Genomic DNA, 24,771 nt, shown 5'->3' on the forward strand with positions numbered 1-24,771 from the left:
TACACATGCACAGCCGACATAACCAGGGCAGCTACCGACGCCCCGCATCACCCAGCACCATTATCGGTATTCGATTTCGACAAGGCACTCTGCCGTGGCAGTGCATTTCAGCTGAACTGCGGTGGGGTCACCAGACCACCGAGCTACCAATACAGCAATAGATACACATTCTGACATCAATCCAGTCATACCTAGAGGGTCGAAATACCTCCCTTCACCCTTGCTTGCTATCGTCTTCAAGGTTGTCTTCTAGGTTCTGAAGCTCATGATATACCCATACGATGACGTCTGTGCTGAGTCGTATACTGCCCACTGCCACCCAAAGCGCTTCATCCTCCAGCGGAAGTCATGTCACTGATGCTCCAGAGGTCCCCCGCGTCCAAATTGGGCCCGCGGCAAACCACCTTCGAGATGCCATGATGGTCATGTACTGGGCTGGCGTGAGACGAGAATTGCCGCATATCCTCCAGACACTTCGAAAATGGAGGACTCGAGACGAATACTCAACGACAGTTCACCCCGACGAAGAGGACCGCTACATTCACGGCTATGAAACCTTTCTTGATCAAGTCAATCACACCTCTCGCGGATTTTCCGACAGGTATCGCAAGCTTCCAAAGCTCAGAGACCCGGAGGCGGAAAGACATGACGATCGAGTGCCGACATATTCGGAAGCGCTTGAGGACCGAGGTTGGGACATTTACTCGGAACTGCAGAGCTCTTCCATTCGTCGCTCCATAATGATGGACCTACAAGACCGGGAAGTGAAGGGGGAGGACGTGGTACATCGGCGAGCACGGATGCTACTCCAGTCCGCCCAGTTTCTCGACATGGACAAGATCATCGAGTACCGAGATCCAGAAGCGCTCATTACCTTTTGGAAGCAACCTACGCCCTCACAAGTTACGGTGTCATCCTACGACGAAGGACATATGCCGATTCTTGTTCCCCAAGCGTGCGACTCATGCAGCAAGGCAATAAGAGGGTCGATCTTTCGAAACATCAAGACAGACCGGATGATTTGTGAAGGATGCTACCGGCGAGACTTCTATGGTCACAAGGACATCACCAAAGTGTATAAACAGTGCTGTCTACGGAGAGCTGTGTCCGCCGACGATAGCCAGGAGATCTGCAGCTGCATCGATGTACCACGAAGACACGGTGACGGACAGCTGAGAAATCTGTTTCCTGTGAACAATGATCTTTCCAATCCCGAACAGCATCTCAACACCGCCGGTGTGAACGGAAAGATTCGGTGTGGGCTTTATGAGTTGACGGATATGGCAGCAGAAGCCAAATTTGCCTCATGCCGCAACAGAGGGACGAGTCTTACTCTTGGGAAAGCCAAGCGAGAAGGCCGCTACAATCGCCCTCGTCGGGTCAACAACATCAGTGGTGAGAATCCAGAGGGAAAGTTCAAGACAACCGAGTTTGGAGCGTCATTTGGAACGACCACCAAAGGGACCGAGGACATCCCCTTTTACCTCAATGATATTGTCAATGACTATCCTTATGGAAATGTGCACATGGCGTTGAGAATTGGCCCGCTTGTGATTGAGAATGGAGTCAGCAAGTGAGTTACTTAGGGGTTCGTGCTTGGAATGCACCGCTAACTGTTGGCAGAACACACGGAGGCGTCCTCATCACCAGTCGGGATCCGCCAAACCTCCATGCTCTCCGAGAGCCTTCTGAGGACATCCGGCACTCGCTCTTGGTCACTGGACAAGCAGACAGAACCCTCTATTCGCAGCAACGTCCCCGAGCTCCCAAGAGATACAAGGCAATGCTTAAACAAGTTGCTGGCGGTGTCTTTTGCGGGTTTTTTGAGCAAGAGGCAGAGGAACAAATCATTGACACACTCATGAAGGAGAGCCTTCGGCTTGTCGACAACGGAATCAGCGTGACAGAGAAGAACACCTTGATGGATCAAGCTGTCAACCGGTTGATGGCGCTGCTCAAACCCTACCTGGGACCCCGGATCGAGGTCTACATTGACAGCATCGTTGCCAAATTGCTGGACCCAAACGTGAATCTTCGATGGAGCTTCTCAAACAACAACTGTCAGACCTTTGTCGACAACATTATTGATCGGTCGCTCTTTGGTTCGCTGTTTGCTCCGCATGGACCTAGCAACGTGGAGCAAGAATCAGCAAACATGCCATACCCCCTGTACCTCATGAGCTTTGTCTGTCGACCTGGAGCCTACGTGCCGCAGCGCGCTCGCTCCAAATACGATGTACCCAACGGCTTGACAGAGGAATATCTCCTCAAGTTTCGGTACGGACGCCATGAAGAGTCCGACATTGCCGATGCTCTCTCAGAATACTGGTATGACTGGGGTGCTTTTGATGGGCCATTATACCCCTATCAGGATCTGTTCCCTTGGGACTGCACGGAAGCCTTCAACCGGTATCCTGTGACATGTGGTTCGGAGTGTAACATCTCCAAACACGTCTGGGCGTTCCCTTTCGACTCCTGGTCTCTCATCACCCTGCATCTATCCCGACCGAGAAACATGTATCCTCACAATGGATTCCCGGCCGACGACTTGGGAACTCCATCCTTGTTGCACAATCCTTTGTCTAATTTGACCAAACTTGGGTCCGCTACCATGTCGGACAACTCCTGGTTCAAGAACAGACTTGCCATACTTCTTGCCCAAGATACCCTGCTCTCTGCTGCAGCGGCAATGGCTCGTTGTTCGGCCTTTCGACAATCAACGCTCTGGCTTCACAAGCACGCTGATGAGCGAACAGACAGATTGAAATTGGGAGGGATTCACCGCGCTCAGCCATTTAGCCATCACTTTGAGAAGGGGGCGTATCACCAGTATTTCATCGCTGGCTGGGCTCACTTGTCGCGACCACTGAAGATTGCCGAGTATGAAAAACTTAGAGACTGGAAAGCTACAAGACAGGATGTGGGCAGTTCAGATCACGACAGCGGTGATGGAGGGGGAGGAGGGTGTGGTTTTGCATGCGCAGCTGGTGGAGCGGCGGCTGGAGCGGCATGTACTGGAGCGGCCGGAGATCTTGGAGATACCTGCGGGAGTGGATGCGTAAGTAGCTGTGGGAGTTCAGGTGGAGGTGATGGAGGTGATGGCGGTGGATGTGGAGGATGCGGTGGTTGCGGTGGATGAGTGTTGAGATTGGTTAAGGTTGCTTTTTCTCCACCCAGGTTCGGGATCAGGTTCTTTGCCAATTCATCACACTTCTCAGGAGACAGGAACAGTATTGAAACACTGCCAACATAGCTCTGCCGCGAGATTGTTGTTGACCGAAGCCGAAAAGTAAGCAAATAGGAGGACTGTTCTGGCTCTGCGCAAATGTGCATTGCATGTTGCGAAGCCAGGTTGCATCATCTGTATGGCCAGGCGTCATGCCGATGTTGTCATTATAGCCAGCTATAGGCTACTCTGTTTTGCTGCGTGGATAGGGTAGATTTCAGAGCTAATTGTTTGAACAAACCACATCGTCGCAAATACTGGAGCTCTGCACCCCCAGGTTTAAACGGTGTCGTGTACCATATTCACTCGAAGATGAAGTAAACGTGGATGGGTCCTAGCATTTTGAAGTGGTGCGAGACAGGAGTTGGGCCTCGGTCGCATCACATCACAGTGATTAGATACCTATCTTGCGACGACGAGGTCTGGCCAAACGCAAAGCCTGTGTGCTTGATAAGACTGTGTATATAAGACTGGACGGGGAGCATGGAAACCGCAATCAAGCTCTCTTCACCTCGCACACTCTCACCTACAACACTTCCTGCCACTTCATCTTCCTATTGGTCATTTGTCAATTCCTTCATTGCGAATCAACATTCTACAATCTCACACCATGGTTTCCACTTCCGTCGCCCCGACTGTTGATTTCAAAAATATTGCAATCCACCTCGGCCGCTATTGCTACTCTGTCATTGCCTTCCTCCAGCTCCCCACAGACGTAGCATGGAGGCGCACAGTTTCGGCAATCCAAGCCGCCAACACGGCAACATTCATGGCGATCAACCTCTATGTTCAGTTGTGCATCAACGTCGTGCGGCAACTCATCAACAACTCCTGGAACTCCATCGTATCATCAGTACAGCAGGCCAGCACTACCGTCATTGCCGTGGTTGAATCTGTCAAGCTCACCGTTGGCCTCGGACTCGACTATCTCTTCAGCGCTGCGACCAACGCCACGAAAGCCATCACCAGCCTTTTTGTCGACTACCTGCCTACCATCGCTGTCGGCTTCTACTCCGAAATGCGGAAGGAGGTTACGTTTCAACACATGAAAACCATGAACATGGTCCTCTTAGTCTCGAGTCTCGTATGGTTTTATCTTCGAAGATGTGTTGAGGTCGGCACCCCTGCTTTACCCGCCAAAGACGGCCAAGTGACCAGTACTCGCAAGTGGAGGAGACGTTTTCAAGTTGTCCTTAGGGAGCTCGCCAGTCTCCTTGTCCTCAGTTCTGTCCTCTCCTACGCCGCAATGCCAGAGCGGACCGCCGCCACCATTGCCTCGTGGCTGTCTGCAGCCGCTGACCGACTGGGTTTTCTATCATCGATAGTTATGGAGAGAGTGAACCCGGTTTACGCCGCCGTGGTTGAAGGTACAAATCATCATCTTGGCAAACTCACTGAAGAATGCGTTGCTCGACTGCCACCAATATTGGAGAGAATTGAACCGGTTTATGGTGCCCTTGGTGGAGACAGTATCAGGCTTCAGCTCATCAAATTCGCCGTGGACTGTTTTGAGCGACTCCCACCACTACCCGAGTGGCATCTTTGGGTGGGTATGTCTAGAGATGTGGGAATAGGGGTGTTGGCACCGATTATTCTCGGTGGCCACGGTCCTTCACCTTCTCCTATTTGCGCAACCAGCAACACCAGCCCAACGCTCATCAAGAGTTCAGCTCCACCAATAATGCCGGAACCCGCCCTCTCCTATCAGGGAGACGCTATGGTGATGTTGCCTTTTTTGATGTATATCATTGCGGCTTGGGATTTAGTAATGCTGCTGCGGCGACGACAAAGGAAAGGAAAGGATCGGGCATGAATAAGGGAGTTAAGGAAAGAGGGTGCATATGTAGATATAGATTCTAAGAAATAGAAGAGGAACACAATCTGTTGTTCCTAGTTTATGCCCGAAGCCCCAAGTCAATATTTTCACTATTTAACAGGTCGACATTCTAAACTGTAGAATAGGTTAATAGAAGTGTATTTAAAGAACTTGTGAGGCTGTATCTGAAACCCTAATATTTATGCTCTAATGGATAGTAGTATAATCCGTCAAAAAGTATATTGAAAAAACGTTCTGTTGTGAGCCTCCGAGCTACACGTGGAGGAGCACATACGGGTCTGGGACCCTCTGTAGCTACATATAAAAACCTCGGTCTGGGAAGCTCTTTTTGAGAGCTCCCTATCAGTAATTCTCCGATGGATTGTAGTACAATCCGTTGAAAAAAAGCGCACCAAAAAAAACGCCCCACTTTAGAAACAGGGGGGTAGGATCCGTTAAGGAATTAGTTGTACGATCCGATGGGATTTCTTTTACCAAAATGAAAAAGAAAAGCATCATTAGAATCGCCATGACGAGCTGCACAGAATGGTATTAAGTGTATCATCGTACGAGCGGTGTGGAAATGGAAGTAAAAGAGGTGAAGTTGGGTGTAAGTGTGCTGGTAATGCACGTGCATAGTAGTGTGAGGTTGTATAAGGGAATAGTTTTTTGTACGATCCGATAAGATTTTTCTTATTAAATTAAAAGAAAAAGGTATTATTGGAATTGCTATAGCGAGCTGCATAGAATGGTATTAAGTGCATCGTCGTACGAGCTGTATGGAAATGGAAGTAAAGATATGAAGGTGGGTACTGGCGATACACGTACATAGCAGTATAAGGTTATATAAGGGAATAGTTTTTTATACGATCCGATAGGATTTTTCCTATTAAATTAAAAGAGAAAAGTATTATTAAAATTACTATTACGAGCTACATAGAATAGTATTAAGTATATTATTGTACGAGCAGTGTAAAAATATAAATAAAAGAAATAAAGTTAGGTATAAGTATATTAATAATATACGTATATAGTAGTATAAGGTTATATAAGGGAATAGTTTTTTATACGATCCGATAAGATTTTATTTATTAAATTAAAAGAGAAAAGTATTATTGGAACTAGTATAACGAGCTATATAGAATAGTATTAAGTGTATTATTATACGAGCGGTATGGAAATGTAAGTAAAAGAAGTAAAGTTGGGTATAAATATACTAGTAATATACGTACATAGCAGTATAAAGTTATATAAGGGAATAGTTTTTTATACAATCCGATAAGATTTTTCCTATTAAATTAAACGAGAAAAGCATTATTAGAATTACTATAATAAGCTATATAGAATAATATTAAGTATATTATTATATAAGCGGTATAGAAATGGAAGTAAAAGATATAAAGTTAGGTACTAGTGATATACGTATATAGTAGTGTGAGGTTCTATAATTAAATAGTTTTTTATACGATCTAATAAGATTTTTCTTATTAACTTAAAAAGTAAGGATATTATTAGAATTGCTATAACGAGCTATATAGAATAGTACTAAGTGTATTATCGTACGAGCGGTAGGGAATTAAAAATAAAAGATATAAAGTTAGGTATAAATGTGCTAGTAATGTACGTATATAGTAATGTAAGGTTATATAAGGGAATAGTTTTTTATACGATCCAATAAAATCTTTTCTATTAAAATAAAAGAGAAAAGTATTATTAGAATTACTATAGCGAGCTATATAGAATAGTATTAAATATATCGTCGTATAAGTATTATAGAAATCTAAATAATAAATAAAAATTATAAATTCGATTTTTATTACCGTACAACTTATTTAATTATCGGAATTATTAATAACTATAAGCTCCTGGCTTTCTTCCACAGCTTACTTATTTCCCTCGTCCTCCCCTTCGGCTATAATACCCCTTTAAGTAGCGGTAAAGAAGCTATATTTACTATTATAATCCCTCTATTTATAGTTACTATAAGCATTACCCTAGTACCTATCTATCGTACGATAATCCTTAAACGGCCCCCTATTAGGCTTATTAATATAAGTAGTATAAGGAGAAATAGTTACTAAACTATAGCTTTAGATTAAAATTATATTAAAGTAGCTCGGACGAGCTAATACTTTAGCCCCCTTTATTTTACCGGGGATATATTCGATATCGGCCGATAATAAAGCCGAAATTACTTACTGTATTACTTATATATTTATTAGTTTAAGTATTATTATACGGGAAAAATATATATTTATATTAATATAGAAGCTATTTATTAGCTTCCTAATATAAGGCTAACTAATATCGATAATTTCGTACGAGCCACGGGTATTAAGGACCAAAGCTATCCTATATATTAATTAAAAGTCGATTATTTTATACGATAGAAAAGTTTATTAGAAAAGGATTTTAATAAGAATTAAAGTCGCTATTATATAGCTAGCCTATCGAGGGATTTGGAAGAAAAGGTTTGTACCCGGCAGTTACACGTTACTACCTTCGTGCTTACGTAACTGCCTTCGTGTTAGGCGTACCTACGTAACTGCCTTCTTGCCAGGCATGCTTTAACTATCGTACGGGACCGACGCCTTAATCGGAATAACACGGCTCTATTATACAGCTAGCCTATCGAGGGATTTAGAAGAAAAGGTCTGTACCCGGCAGCTATACGCTATTACCTTCGTATCCTGGCGTGCCTTAACTATCGTACGGGATAGACGCCCTAATCGGAATAATATAGCTCTATTGCATAGTTAGCTTGTCGAGGGATTTGGAAGAAAAGGTCTGTACCCGGTAGCTATACGCCACTACCTTCGTATCCACGTAACTACCTTTGTGCTAGGCGTGTCCACGTAACTGCCTTCGTGCTAGGCGTGCCTACGCAACTACCTTCGTGCTAGGCGTGCCTACGTAACTACCTTTATACCAGGCGTACCCTGACCATCGTACGGGACCCAGACCCCGGTAACCGCACGCTACTGCCCTTATTTACTTACATATGACCCACTCTACTCTTTAACGGGGTATCCTTCCCTAAAAAAATTTAGTAATAAACTTTAATATTATAATATCTTATATCGTATATAATTATTATATTACGATTAATATTATACTAGAATAGAACCTTTTATTTATATTTCCCACTTTTAAATTTTTATTTATAGGAAATATAAAGTAGCTATTTTTATAGATAAGGTACTTACTTATTTTCGTACGTCCTATAAAGATATTATAGCTGTGGATAAACCGAATATCGTATAAGAGTATAATAGTTTATTAGCGGTCTTTCGAAAATAATAAAACCTAATAAATTTTATATTTTTTCCTACGGTAATTAACTTAATTTTAGAATTAAAGAAACTTTTTTTTAATAAATTAAAGTGCGATACTTATACCTATATCGTACGAACTAAGAGGGCGATATAAAAGTATTATTGTATAAAGTGCGATTAGGTTAACTTTAATATAAAAAGAAGAAATATTAAAGTAGCTTAATAATATTAAGGACTTTAAAAAATTAAAATATATTATTAACGTTTTTTAAAAAGCCGGTTAGTTACCGGATACTTTAAGGTATAATTAACGGAGCTAATAGCCGGAAGTCCCGACCTTATATAATAAACCTAAAGATAAAAAAAATAGTTTATAGAATTTTATTATATAATTAATTCGACTTTTTAATAAATATTAATAACTATTATAATAAATAAAGGTCGATTAGCTTTAAATCCTTAATTAATTAAGATAGGTTAAATATATTACTTTAGGTTTTTAAACCGGTGAACTTTATATTATATAACTTTTTTTAATTTAAACGAAGGATAATTAAACGGTAAAGATTTAATTACGTTTACGGTCCTTTAAAAAATCTAAGAGAGGATTAATTAGATTATTATTAATATAATAGTAAAGTCGTCGTCCGATAAAGTCGGTTACCCTATTCTATTCGAGGTTAATAAAAAAACGATCGACTAAAAGCCTAATAAGCCTTTTAATAATAATAACCTAGTCCTTTATATAATATGAAAGTACTTTTTCATTTAAAAAAAGATTTTTAAATATATTTATTATATATAGAGTTAGGATTAATAGGATCGGCTATCGTATAAATTAAACGCTAATTAAATTAAAAGTTTAGAGATTATTATATAAGTAATATAGGAGTTTTATTACGGTAACGATAAGGTTAGACGAAAATTATTAAATTAAATACTTATTAATTTCTTTATTAAACTTTTAAATTATTTTTTCCTACGGTCGTCGTACGAAAGTACTTTCCTTTTTACCCTAATTACTATAGCCCTAAAGAATAATAAAAAGTAATATACCTCGTCCGATTTTATATTATTTCTATTTACTATTATTATCCTCGGTAAAGCTTTTATTATACGATACTTACTTTACGAATTTACTTAATTAAAAAAAGTAAATAAAAAGTTTAATCTCTTTAATATCGTCCGCCTTAAAGTTTCGAGGTTCTTAATTAAGGTTTATTAAAGTAATTACTTTATATTAATAAATTAGGTTTTAGAGGTTCGTACGTATAGTATAATTATTAATAGCTTTATAGTATCCGAAGGTAGGCTTACGCTTAACGGTACTACTATTATATATTAAGATATCTCTATTACTATTAACCCCTTAACCGAAATAATATATATTTTAATTAATAAAATTAATCGTACGGTCCAGGACCTAACTTTTTTATTAATATTAAACGTTTTTTTTCCGGAAATTTTTTAAGATAATTTAAAAAATAATATAAATTAAAATAAAATTAAATATTCTTTTTCTTCCGATCTTAGTAATATATATTTTCGGCGGCTTTAGAATTAAATCGTACGACGTATTACCGAAAATCCTTCCTTTATTTAATTTTAGTTAAAAGAAGAAGGTAACGGTTATATTTATTATACGACCGAGGCCTAGTTATACCTAGACCGGGTAAATAAGTTCCGATCCTTCCTTTTTATCGCGATATATTTATTATTAGGGTTATTACCTCGTACGATAAAGCTTTTAAGTATAAGGTTTTAAAATATACTAGTTAGAGGGCTTAGAAATATATTTATTTAATATAGTATAATCGTAATTATATTATAGTATTATAAAGGGATAAACTATATTAAATAGTTAAAGGTTATTTACCGTTATCTCTTAAGGGAGTTAGGTATAAACGTCGTACGATACCTTTAGTTTATTTACTCGTTTTACTTTAGTTTATAATATTAATTTAATAGAGCTTTTACCCTATTAGTAATTCTCCGATGGATTGTAGTATAATCCGTTGAAAAGTATACTAAAAAAAACGCCCTACTTTAGAAACAGGGGGGTAGGATCCGTTAAGGAATCAGTTGTACGATCCGATAGGATTTCTTTTACCAAAATGAAAAAGAAAAGTATTATTAGAATCGCTATAACGAGCTATATAGAATAGTATTAAGTGTATTATTATACGAGCGGTGTGGAAATGGAAGTAAAAGAGGTGAAGTTGGGTGTAAGTGTGCTGGTGATGTATGTGTATGGCAGTGTGAGGTTGTATAAGGGAATAGTTTTTTGTACGATCCGATAGGATTTTTCCTATTAAATTAAAAGAGAAAGGTATTATTGGAATTACTATAGCGAACTGTATAGAATGGTATTAAGTGTATCGTCGTATGAGCTATATGGAAATGGAAGTAAAGATATAAAGGTGGGTGCTAGCGATGTACGTGTATAGTAGTATAAGGTTATATAAGGGAATAGTTTTTTATACGGTCGGATAGGATTTTTCCTATTAAATTAAAAAGTAAAAATATTATTAGAATTACCTATATAAGCCGCATAAATGGCATTAAGTATATTATCGTACGAGCTATATAGAAATAGAAGTAAAAGAGGTAAAGTTAGGTATAAGTATACTAGTAAGGTATGTGTATAGTAATATAAGGTTATGTAATTAAATAGTTTATTATACGATCCGATAGGATTTTTCTTATTAAATTAAAAGAGAAAAGTATTATTGGAACTAATATAGTAAGCTATATAGAATAGTATTAAGTATATTATCGTACGAGCGGTAGGGAATTAGAAATAAAAAATATAAAGTTAGGTATAAGTATACTAGTAATATACGTGTATAATAGTATAAGGTTATATAAGGGAATGGTTTTTTATACGATCCGATAAGATTTCTTCTATTAAAATAAAAGAGAAAAATATTATTGGAATTACTATAGCGAGTTATATAAAATAGTATTAAGTATATCGTCGTATAAGTATTATAGAAATCTAAATAATAAATAAAAATTATAAATTCGATTTTTATTACCGTATAACTTATTTAATTATCGGAATTATTAATAATTATAAGCTCCTAGCTTCCTTCCACAGCTTACTTATTTCCCTCGTCCTCCCCTTCGGCTATAATACCCCTTTAAATAGCGGTAAAGAAACTATATTTATTACTATAATCCCTCCACTTATAGTTACTATAAGTATTACCCTAATACCTATCCGTCGTACGATAATCCCTAAACGGCCCCCTATTAGGCTTACTAGTATAGGTAATATAAAGAGAAATAGCTACTAAACTACGGCTTTAGATTAAAACTATATTAAAGTAGCTTGGACGAGCTAGTACCTTAGCTCCCTTTACTTTGCCGGGGATATATTCGATATCGGCCGATAGTAGGGCCAAAATTATTTACTATATTACCTATATATTTATTAATTTAAATATTATTATACGGGAAAAATATATATTTATATTAATATAGAAGCTATTTATTAGCCTCCTGATATAAGGCTGGCCAGTATCGATAACTTCGTACGAGCCACGGGTACTAAGGACCAAAGCTATTTTATATATTAATTAAAAGTCGATTGTTTTGTACGATAGAAAAATTTACTAGAAAAGGATTTTAATAAGAATTAAAGTCGCTATTGCACAGCTAGCCTATCGAGGGATTTGGAAGAAAAGGTCTGCACCCGGCAGCTATACGCCACTGCCTTCGTGTCCTGGCGTGCCTTGACTATCGTACGGGACAGACGCCCTGATCGGAATAACACAGCTCTATTGCATAGCTGGCCTGTCGAGGGATTTGGAAGAAAAGGTCTGTACCCGGTAGCTATACGCCACTACCTTCGTATCCACGTAACTACCTTTGTGCTAGGCGTGTCCACGTAACTGCCTTCGTGCTAGGCGTGCCTACGCAACTACCTTCGTGCTAGGCGTGCCTACGTAACTACCTTTATACCAGGCGTACCCTGACCATCGTACGGGACCCAGACCCCGGTAACCGCACGCTACTGCCCTTATTTACTTACATATGACCCACTCTACTCTTTAACGGGGTATCCTTCCCTAAAAAAATTTAGTAATAAACTTTAATATTATAATATCTTATATCGTATATAATTATTATATTACGATTAATATTATACTAGAATAGAACCTTTTATTTATATTTCCCACTTTTAAATTTTTATTTATAGGAAATATAAAGTAGCTATTTTTATAGATAAGGTACTTACTTATTTTCGTACGTCCTATAAAGATATTATAGCTGTGGATAAACCGAATATCGTATAAGAGTATAATAGTTTATTAGCGGTCTTTCGAAAATAATAAATTTAATAAACCTTATACTTCCTCCCACAGTAATTAACCTAATTTTAGAACTAAGGAAACTTTCTTCTAATAAATTAAAATACGATACTTACGCTTATATCGTACGGACTAAGAGGGCGATATAGGAGTACTACCGTACGAGGTATAATTAAGTTAACCTTAATATAAAAAAAAGAAATATTAAAGTAACTTAATAATATTAGGGACCTTAGAAAATTAAAATATATTACTAACGTTTTTTTAAAAATTAATTAGTTATTAAATACTTTAAAGTATAATTAACGGAGCTGGTAACTAAAAGTCCCGACCTCGTATAATAAATTTAAAAACGAAAAGAGTAGTTTATAGAATTTTATTATATAATTAGCTCGATTCTCTAATAAATATTAATAACTATTATAATAAGTTAAAGTCGATTAGCTTTAAATCTTTAATTAATTAAAATAAATTAAATATATTACTTTAGGTTTTTAAACTAGTAAGCTTTATATTATACGACTTCTCTTAACTTAAACGGAAAATAGTTAAACGGTAAAGATTTAATTATATTTACGGTCTTTTAAAAAATCTAGGAGAAAATTAATTAAGTTATTACCGATATAATAGTAAAGTCGTTATTTAATAAAATCGGTTACCCCGTTTTATTCGAGGTTAATAAAAAAATAATTAATTAAAAGCCTAATAAACTTTTTAATAATAATAGCTTAATCCCTCGTATAATATAAAATTACTTTTTTATTTAAAAAAGGATTTTTAAGTATATTTATTATATATAAAGCTAGGATTAATAAGATTAATTACCGTATAAATTAAATACTAGTTAGACCAAAAGTTTAAAGACTATTATATAAATAATATAGAAATTTTATTACGGTAATAATAAAGCTAAATAAAAGTTATTAAATTAAATATTTATTAATTTTTTATTAGACTTTTAGATTATTCTTTCTTACGGTCGTTATATAAAAGTACCCTCCTTTTTACCCTAGTTACTATAGCCCTAAAGGATAATAAAAAATAATATATTCCGTCCGATTTTATATTACTTCTATTTACTATCGTTATCCTCGGTAAAGCTTTTATTATATAATATTTACTTTACGAGTTTATTTAATTAAAAAAAGTAAATAAAAAGCCTAATCTTTTTAATATCGTTTACCTTAAAGTCTCGAGATTTATAATTAAAGTTTATTAAAGTAATTACTTTATATTAATAAATTAGGTTTTAGAGGCTTATATATATAATATAATTATTAATAGCTTTATAGTATTCGAAAGTAAATTTACGTTTAATAATATTATTATTATATATTAAAATATTTTTATTATTATTAACGCCCTAACCGAAATAATATATATTTTAATTAATAAAATTAATTATACGGTTTAGGACCTAACTTTTTTGTTAATATCGGACGTTCCTCTTCCGGAGATTTCTTAGGATAATTTAAAAAATAATATAAATTAAGATAAAATTAGGTATTTCTTTTTTTCCGATCTTAATAATATATACTTCCGGCGGTTTTAAAATTAAATCGTATAACGTATTACCGAAAATCCTTTCCTTATTTAACTTTAATTAAAAGAAAAGAGCGACGGTTATATTTATTATACGACCGAAGCCTAATTATACTTAAACTAAGTAAATAAGTTTTGATCTTTCTTTTTTATCGCGATATATTATTATTAGGATTACCGCCTCGTATAATAAAGCTTTTAAATATAAAGTTTTAAAATATACCGGTTAAAGGGTTTAAAAATATATTTATTTAATATAGTATAATCGTAATTATATTACGGTACTATAAAGGGATAAACTATATTAAATAACTAAAGGTTATTTACCGTTATTTTTTAAAGAAATTAAATATAAATATTATATAATACTTTTAATTTATTTACTCCTTTTACTTTAGTTTATAATACTAGCTTAATAGAACTTTTACCCTTACTTTATTTTTTTAAAATATAAAATTCGTATAGCCGTTTAAGAATATTAAGTCTAGGAGTATTAGCCTAACTATATCCTTTAATAACCTAGGAAATTAATAGTCGTCCGATAAAATTAGCCGGGCCCTTTTATTATATATAGAGTACTACCTCGGGTTTAAAATTAATATTCGGCCTTAACGTTATATTACCGTAAGTATTACTTACTAATTTCTTACTTATTTTATTTTAAGGAGTTTATTAAAAAATAAAATAGTACCGTCGTCCGATAATTATAATATATTTAATTTTAATTACGACGAGGATAATAAAATTAAAGGCTTTAATCTTATAATTACGGTTTAAACCGGCTATTCGGAAAAGATTATTAGGATAGTATATATTAGGTATATTAATTAAGGAAAGTTAGGGTATACCGTACGATAATAGCGGTTTATAAAATTTAATTAGTTATAGTATTAGCTATTTACCTTTAGCTTAGACGATACTTTAATACTTTAGTAAATTAAAATTAACCTTTTTTAAAACTAACGTTATACCGTACGATAGAAACGACTCCGGTATTTAATTAACTTTAATATTAAAGGCCGTTTTTATTAAATACTTAATAACCTTAATATTAATTTTAAAGGTAATTAGCGCGAGGTATTAACTTTTATTATACGAGGGTTTAGCCTAATCCTTTATATTACTAGGATAGGGAGTAAAAAAAATATTATTTTTTTACTTCCGGTTTATTATATAAAAAATAGGGTTACTATTATTATTTTTCCTTTTATAATACTATAAAAAAATATAGTTTAGCATTATAAAAAATTAAAAATTAATTATACGATTTAGAGCTTTAAAAAGGTTTCGGTTAATTAGATTATTTTTATAACGTTAAAGGCTTTTTATATTTAAACATTTAAAACCTTCGTTAATAGGTTTAACGTACGATAATAGTTTAATCGGATTATCTTTAATAAGTACTATACTATTTTAAATTCGTCGTACGAATTTCGATTATTCCTCCGGTAAATCGACTAATATATAGCTTTAATCGGGATATAATTAGTTTTCCTAATAATTACTTTTTTACTTCGGGACCTATTAAGGTTTTATAAAAGTTTATATTTTAATTCGTAAAAGGTAATTATTGTACGGTTTATTATATTCCGGTCGAATATTAAATACTTTATAATTAAGTATAGAAATTAAAAGGCTATCCTCCGAGTCCTTAATTAGCAAATTAAGTTTATTAATAACTATAATTTTTATATAAAGGTTATTATTTATTTCTCCTCGATCGATTTTTTTAAAGCTATTTTATACTTATTTAAGTATTTAATATATTATAGTAGTATAAAAGATAGTATTTAAAAGAGTAAAATCGTATAAGGGTAAATAAAAAGCGATAGTATTATTATAGTAACGTTTGCTTTAAGTACTAATATTAATATTCTAAACGTATAATATATTTTCTATACTGGGCTTTTAAGGATATTAAAGGATTTTATTTAGGAAAGTAAACGAGCCGGGAGAGACGGAGTAAAGGCTAAATCGGTAATTTTTTTTATAAAGAATCGTACGGCTAAAAAGTTAATTACTAAAGTTATAAATTTAATATTATTAAAAATAAAATATTTTATACGAAATAATAATTTATATTATAGGATTATTCTTTCCCGGGTAATAGATAGGTAAATAAATAAAGCTAGGTATAAGGAGGGCGAGGAATTATATAGGTTATATAAAGAACGGTTTTTTAATATAGTTTATATAGAGTTTTGCCGGGTAGAGGAGGAGGGTTATAGGTCGTATTATACGGTAACCCTAGAGGTTATAAATAAGGGGGCTTTTAATATAGTTATTAATAAAGAAAAGTAACGGTAGGTTATTATAAAAAAGTAGGAAAGGAGGAAGGATATTATATAAGATATAGAGGTTATAACGAAAGTATTTTTATAGTTACGGGTATACTATATAGTTTATTTTTTAGAGTATACTAAGTTTAAAGAGAAATACGTACGGTACGAATTTTAATAATTATCGGCTTATAGATTTTATAAAGTCGTACGAAATACTTTATAACTATTTAAACTTTTTAATAAATTAAAAAAATTATATATATTAAAAGGTTTATTTAAGGATAAATAAATTTAAAAAAAAAGTATAGAGTTAAGCGATTAGCTTTTAAGGGTTAGAGGTTTAAATTTAAGTATTATATAAAAGTTAAATGGGGGTTTTTAGGAATATAATAAGTATAGGGTTCTTAAAAAGTTTTATAGGCGGTAAGAACCGTTAAAGGAAAATAAAGGTTCGTTCTATAAGTCTAGAAAAAACTATTTATACGGGATAAAATTAATAATAAGGTTAATTATAGCTTTAAAAAGGGGGTTAGGTTAATTTAAGGAGGATATTAAGGTACGTTATTAGAAGTACGGAGTTATATTAGATAAGAAGGTAGCGGTAGTACGCCGGTTATTTATACGGGTAAAAGTATCGGATATTAAGTATTCTATAATAGTATTGGTTTAGGTTAGGGTATAGGAGGAATTTCGTACGAAATATTTAAAGTTAATAAAGTAATTATATTTTTTTTTTTTTTTAAAAATATATATATTTTAAAAATTTAAAAACTAAAAATAAAAAAATATATTATTAATTATATATTAAAATAAAAAGAATAATGATAGCTTTATATATATTAAAAAAAGTAATAAAATAATATAGAAAAATATAGAAAATATATAACCGCTAAATATATAAATATTTACTAAAATATATTAAAGTTAAAAATAATAAAAATATATAAGTAAAAAGGTATTTAAATAGTTAAATAAAAATAATAAAGCGTTTAAACCGATATATATAAATAAAAAAGGGCCCGAAGTTTTATATATATATATAAAAGGGCCGAATTAATATATATATATAAAGGTACCCGAATTGAAATATAAATAATAGGTAATTAAATAATTATATATATATAAAAAATATTTAAAAAGCTCTATATATATAAAAAAGTATTTAAGTAATATATAAATATAAAAAGTTATTTAACCGTTATAAGTAAAGTAAAACTAAGATTATTTAATATATATAAAGAAAAGAGTAGCCGAAGTATTATTTATAAATTAAAAAAAATAATAATTATAAAATATAAAAGGAAAAGTAATTAAATTATTATATATTAATAAAAATGATTAAAATACTATATATATATAAATTAAATAACCGAATTACTATATATATTAATAAAGATAACCGAACCGCTAAATATATAGAAAAAGAAAATATAGTTATAATATATAAATAAAAAAAATTCGAATTTCTATTTATATATATAAAAGGCGCTCGAACCGCTATATATTATAGAAAGAAAGAATTAAACCGGTATATATATATATAGAGGCGGCCGAACCGCTATATATTATATAATAATAATTAAAGCGGTATATAAATATATTAAGGCGCCCGAACCGCCATATACTATATAAAAAAATAATTAAACCGATATATATATATATAAAGACGCCCGAACCGCTATGTACTATGTAAAAAATAATAATTAAACCGGTATATATATATATAGAGGGTTATACTTTATAAAAAAAAACCTTAAACCGGTATATATGGATATAGACGCGCCCGAATAGTTATATACTATATCAGAAAAATAATTAAACCGGTATATATATATATAAAGAGTTATACTATATAAAGAAAGAATTAAACCGGTATATATATATATAAAGGCGTCCGAACCGCTATATATAATATTAAAAAATAGCCCAACCGCTATATATATAGAGAGGCGTACGAACCGCTATATACGATATAAAGAAAATAATTAAACCGGTATATATATATATAGAAGGTTATACTATATAAAAAAACAATTAAACCGGTATATATAGATATAGAGGCGGCCGAACCGCTATATACTATGTAAAGAAAATAATTAAACCGGTATATATATATATAGAGGATTATACTATAAAAGAAAATATAGACCGGTATATATAGATATAAAGGCGCCCGAACCAAGATATACTATATAAAAGAATAGCTAAACCGGTATATATAAAAATAAAAGGCTGTAAGAACGGCTATATATAAGTAAAATAACCGTACGAACCGCTATATATATATTAAAAAGGCGCCCGAACCGCTATGTACTATTTAAAAAAAAAGCCGAACCGGTATATATAGATAAAAAAGCGGCCGAACCGCTATATATAATATAGACGAATTACCGAATTACTATTAATAATTCTCCGATGGATTGTAGTACAATCCGTTGAAAAGCGCACTAAAAAAAACGCCCCACTTTAGAAACAGGGGGGTAGGATCCGTTGAGGAATTAGTTGTACGATCCGATGGGATTTCTTTTACTAAAATGAAAAAGAAAAGTATTATTAGAATCGCTATGACGAGCTGCACAGAATGGTATTAAGTGCATTATCGTACGAGCGGTGTGGAAATGGAAGTAAAAGAGGTGAAGTTGGGTATAAGTGTGCTGGTGATGTACGTGCATGGCAGTGTAAGGTTGTATAAGGGAATAGTTTTTTGTACGATCCGATAAGATTTTTCCTATTAATTTAAAAAGTAAGGATATTATTGGAATTACTATAACGAGCTGCATGGAATGATATTAAGTGTATTATCGTACGAGCGGTGGGGAATTGGAAGTAAAAGATATAAAGTTAGGTATAAGTATACTAGTGATGCACGTGTATAGTAGTGTAAGGTTATGTAAGGGAATAGTTTTTTATACGATCCGATGAAATTTCTTCTATTAAAATAAAAGAGAAAAGTATTATTGGAATTGCTATAGCGAGCTATATAGAATAGTATTAAGTGTATTATCGTACGAGCTATATGGAAATGGAAGTAAAAGAGGTGAAGTTGGGTATAAGTGTGCTAGTGATGCACCTATATGGCAGTATAAGGTTATATAAGGGAATAATTTTTTATACGATCCGATAAGATTTTTCCTATTAAAATAAAAGAGAAAAGTATTATTGGAATTACTATAGCGAGCTGTATAGAATAGTATTAAGTGTATCGTCGTACGAGTATTATAGAAATTTAAATAATAAATTAAAATTATAAATTCGATTTTTATTACCGTACGACTTATTTAATTATCGGAATTATTAATAACTATAAGCTCTTAGCTTCCTTTTATAGCTTATTTATTTCCCTCGTCCTCCCCTTCGGCTATAATACCCCTTTAAGTAGTAGTAAAGAAGCTACATTTACTACTATAATCCCTCCATTTGTAGTTACTATAAGTACTACCCTAGTACCTATCCGTCGTACGATAATCCCTAAACGGCCCCCTATTAAGCTTGCTGGTATAGGTAGTATAAGGAGAAGTAACTATTAAACTACGGCTTTAGATTAAAACTGTATTAAGGTAGCTCGGATAAGTTAGTATTTTAGCCTCCTTTATTTTGCCGGGGACGTATTTAATATCGGCCGATAGTAGGGCCGAAATTACTTATTGTATTACCTATATATTTATTAATTTAAGTATTATCGTACGGGAAAGATATATACTTATATTAATACAGAAGCTATTTATTAGCCTCCTAATATAAGGCTGGCTAGTATCGATAACTTCGTACGAGCTACGGGTACTAAGGACTAAAGCCATTTTATGTATTAATTGAAAGTCGATTATTTTGTACGATAGAAAAGTTTGTTAGAAAAGGATTTTAATGAGAATTAAAGTCGCTGTTACATAGCTGGCCTCTCGAGAGATTTGGAAAAAAAGGTATGTACCTGGTAGCCACACGTTACTACCTTCGTGCCCACGTAACTGCCTTCGTGCTAGGTGTGCCTACGCAACTGCCTTCTTGCCAGGCGTGCCTTGACCATCGTACGGGACCGACGCCTTGATCGCAATAACACGGCTCTATTGCACAGCTGGCCTATCAGTAATTCTCCGATGGATTGTAGTACAATCCGTTGAAAAGCGCACCAAAAAAAACGCCCCACTTTAGAAACAGGGGGGTAGGATCCGTTGAGGAATCAGTTGTACGATCCGATGGGATTTCTTTTACCAAAATGAAAACGAAAAGCATCATTAGAATCGCCATGACGAGCTGCACAGAATGGTATCAAGTGCATCATCGTACGAGCGGTGTGGAAATGGAAGTAAAAGAGGTGAAGTTGGGTGTAAGTGTGCTGGTGATGCACGTGCATGGCAGTATGAGGTTGTGTAAGGGAATAGTTTTTTGTACGATCCGATGAGATTTTTCCCATCAAATCAAAAGAGAAAAGCATCATTGGAATTGCCATCACGAGCTGCATAGAATAGTATCAAGTGCATCATCGTACGAGCGGTGTGGAAATGGAAGTAAAAGAGGTGAAGTTGGGTGTAAGTGTGCTGGTGATGCACGTGCATGGCAGTATGAGGTTGTGTAAGGGAATGGTTTTTTGTACGATCCGATGAGATTTTTCCCATTAAATTAAAAGAGAAAGGCATCATTGGAATTGCCATAGGGAGCTGCATAGAATGGTATCAAGTGCATCGTCGTACGAGCTGTGTGGAAATGGAAGTAAAGATGTGAAGTTGGGTGTAAGTGTGCTGGTGATGCACATGCATGGCAGTATAAGGTTGTGCAATCAAATGGTTTGTTGTACGATCCGATGGGATTTTTCCCATCAACTTAAAAAGCAAGGATATCATTGGAATTGCCATAACGAGCTGCATGGAATGATATCAAGTGCATCATCGTACGAGCGGTGTGGAAATGGAAGTAAAAGATATAAAGTTGGGTGCTGGTGATGCACGTGCATGGCAGTATGAGGTTGTGTAAGGGAATAGTTTTTTGTACGATCCGACGAGATTTTTCCCATCAACTTAAAAAGCAAAGATATCATTAGAATCACCTACACGAGCCGCATGAATGGCATTAAGTGCATTGTCGTACGAGCGGTGTGGAAATGGAAGTAAAAGAGGTGAAGTTGGGTGTAAGTGTGCTGGTGATGCACGTGCATGGCAGTATGAGGTTGTGTAAGGGAATGGTTTTTTGTACGATCCGATGGGATTTTTCCCATCAAATTAAAAGAGAAAAGCATCATTGGAACTGGCATAACGAGCTGCATGGAATGATATCAAGTGCATCATCGTACGAGCGGTGGGGAATTAGAAGTAAAAGATATGAAGTTGGGTGTAAGTGTGCTGGTGATGCACGTGCATAGCAGTGTGAGGTTATGTAAGGGAATAGTTTTTTGTACGATCCGATGAGATTTCTTCCATTAAAATAAAAAGTAAGGATATCATTGGAATTGCCATAACGAGCTACACAGAATAGTATTAAGTATATCATCGTACCAGGTGTGTGGAAATGGAAGTAAAAGATGTAAAGTTGGGTGCTGGTGATGCACGTGCATGGCAGTGTAAGGTTATACAATCAAATGGTTTGTTGTACGATCCGATGGGATTTTTCCCATCAAATTAAAAGAGAAAAGCATCATTGGAACTGGCATAACGAGCTGCACAGAATGGTATTAAGTGTATTATCGTACGAGGTGTGTGGAAATGGAAGTAAAAGATGTAAAGTTGGGTGCTGGTGATGCACGTGCATGGCAGTATAAGGTTGTGTAAGGGAATAGTTTTTTGTACGATCCGATGAGATTTTTCCCATCAACTTAAAAAGCAAAGATATCATTAGAATCACCTACACGAGCCGCATGAATGGCATTAAGTGCATTGTCGTACGAGCTGTGTGGAAATGGAAGTAAAAGAGGTGAAGTTGGGTGTAAGTGTGCTGGTGATGCACGTGCATAGCAGTGTGAGGTTATGTAAGGGAATAGTTTTTTGTACGATCCGATGAGATTTCTTCTATTAAAATAAAAGAGAAAAGCATTATTGGAATTGCTATAGCGAGCTGCATAGAATGGTATCAAGTGCAGTCGTACGAGTATTACAGAAATCCAAATAATAAATAAAAATCATAAATTCGATTTTCATTACCGTACGACTTATTCAGTTGTCGGAATCACTAATAACTATGAGCTCCTGGCTTCCTTCCACAGCTTGCTCATTTCCCTCGTCCTCCCCTTCGGCTGTAATACCCCTTTGAGTAGCGGTAAAGAAGCTACATCTACTGCCATGATCCCTCCACTTGCAGTTACCACAAGCACCACCCCAGTACCCATCCGTCGTACGACAATCCCTAAACGGCCCCCTATCAGGCTTGCTGGTACAGGCAGTACAAGGAGAAGCAGCCACTGAACCACGGCTTTGGATCAAGACTGCATTGAGGTAGCTCGGACGAGCTAGTACCTTAGCCCCCTTCACTTTGCCGGGGACGCATTCGATGTCGGCCGATGGTAGGGCCGAAATTGCTTGCTGTGTTGCCTATATGTTCATTAGTTCAAGCATCATCGTACGGGAAAGACATATACTTACATTAACACAGAAGCTGTTCATCAGCCTCCTGATATAAGGCTGGCCAGTGTCGATGACTTCGTACGAGCCACGGGTGCTAAGGACCAGAGCCATCTTGTGTGTTAGTTGAAAGTCGATTGTTTTGTACGATGGAAAAGTTTGCTAGAAAAGGATTTCAATGAGAATTAAAGTCGCTGTTGCACAGCTGGCCTCTCGAGAGATTTGGAAGAAAAGGTGTGCACCCGGCAGCCACACGTCACTGCCTTCGTGCCCACGTAACTGCCTTCGTGCTAGGCGTGCCCACGCAACTGCCTTCTTGCCAGGCGTGCCTTGACCATCGTACGGGACCGACGCCTTGATCGGAATAACACGGCTCTGTTGCACAGCTGGCCTGTCGAGGGATTTGGAAGAAAAGGTCTGCACCCGGCAGCTACACGCCACTGCCTTCGTGTCCTGGCGTGCCTTGACTATCGTACGGGACAGACGCCCTGATCGGAATAACACGGCTCTGTTGCATAGCTGGCCTGTCGAGGGATTTGGAAGAAAAGGTCTGCACCCGGCAGCCACACGCTACTGCCTTCGTGCCCACGTAACTGCCTTCGTGCTAGGCGTGCCCACGCAACTGCCTTCTTGCCAGGCGTGCCTTGACCATCGTACGGGACCGACGCCTTGATCGGAATAACACGGCTCTGTTGCACAGCTGGCCTGTCGAGGGATTTGGAAGAAAAGGTCTGCACCCGGCAGCCACACGCTACTGCCTTCGTGCCCACGCAACTGCCTTCGTGCTAGGCGTGCCCACGCAACTGCCTTCTTGCCAGGCGTGCTCTGACCATCGTATGTGACCAGACGCCCTGATCAGAATAACACGGCTCTATTGCATAGCTGCCTGTCAAGGGATTTGGAAGAAAAGGTCTGCACCCGGCAGCCACACGCCACTGCCTTCGTGCCCACGCAACTGCCTTTGTGCCAGGCGTGCCCTAACCATCGTACGGGACCCAGACCCCGGTAACCGCACGCTACTGCCCTTATCCACTTACACGTGACCCACTCCACTCTTTAACGGGGTATCCTTCCCCAAAAAACTTAGCAATAAACTTTAATATCACAACATCTTGCATCGTACACAACTATCACATCACGATCAATACCATGCTAGAATGGAACCTTTTATTTATATCTCCCACTTTCAAATTCTTGTTTGTAGGAAATGTAAGGTGGCTGTTCTTGTGGATGAGGTGCTTACCCATCTTCGTACGTCCCATAAAGACATTGCAGCTGTGGACAGACCGGATATCGTACGAGAGTGCAACAATTCACTGGCGGTCTTTCGAAAACAACAAGACCTAATAAACCTCACACTTCCTCCCACGGCAATTGACCCAATTCCAGAACTAGGGAAGCCTTCTTCTGATGGATTAAAGTGCGATGCCTGCGCCTATATCGTACGGACCAAGAGGGCGATGCAGGAGCACTGCCGTACGAGGCACGACTGGGTTAACCCCAACACAAAAGGAGGAAATATTAAGGTAGCCCAACAACACCAGGGACCTTGGAAAACTGGGATATATTGCCAGCGTTTTTAAAAGCCGGTTAGCTGCCGGATACTTTGAGGTACGATCAACGGAGCCGGCAGCCGGAAGTCCCGACCTCGTACAACAAACCCAAAGACGAAAAGAGCAGTTTATGGAATCCTATCGTACGATTAGCTCGACTCTCCAACAAACATCAACAACCATCACAGCAAGTGAGGGACGATTAGCTCAAATCCCTGG

The 24,771-nt window shown here is 36.0% G+C and overlaps 2 protein-coding genes across 2 annotated transcripts; both read left to right on the forward strand.

Moving 5' to 3' along the window:
* Positions 1 to 68: 68 nt before the first annotated feature.
* On the forward strand, positions 69 to 3,139 carry QC761_213510 (uncharacterized protein; the record flags this gene model as incomplete). The annotated part of the gene is made up of 2 exons (XM_062877083.1): positions 69 to 1,573; positions 1,624 to 3,139. The coding sequence occupies exons 1-2, from the start codon at positions 282 to 284 to the stop codon at positions 3,137 to 3,139; spliced, it is 2,808 nt and encodes a 935-aa protein (XP_062735823.1). The 5' UTR covers positions 69 to 281.
* A 697-nt stretch (positions 3,140 to 3,836) lies between these two features.
* On the forward strand, positions 3,837 to 5,039 carry QC761_213500 (uncharacterized protein; the record flags this gene model as incomplete). Its single annotated transcript, XM_062877082.1, has 1 exon — positions 3,837 to 5,039. The coding sequence occupies one exon, from the start codon at positions 3,837 to 3,839 to the stop codon at positions 5,037 to 5,039; it is 1,203 nt and encodes a 400-aa protein (XP_062735824.1).
* Between the last annotated feature and the right edge of the window lie 19,732 nt (positions 5,040 to 24,771).

Source organism: Podospora bellae-mahoneyi, chromosome 2, assembly GCF_035222275.1.
Source record: "Podospora bellae-mahoneyi strain CBS 112042 chromosome 2, whole genome shotgun sequence".
In the NCBI taxonomy this organism is placed as follows: domain Eukaryota; kingdom Fungi; phylum Ascomycota; class Sordariomycetes; order Sordariales; family Podosporaceae; genus Podospora; species Podospora bellae-mahoneyi.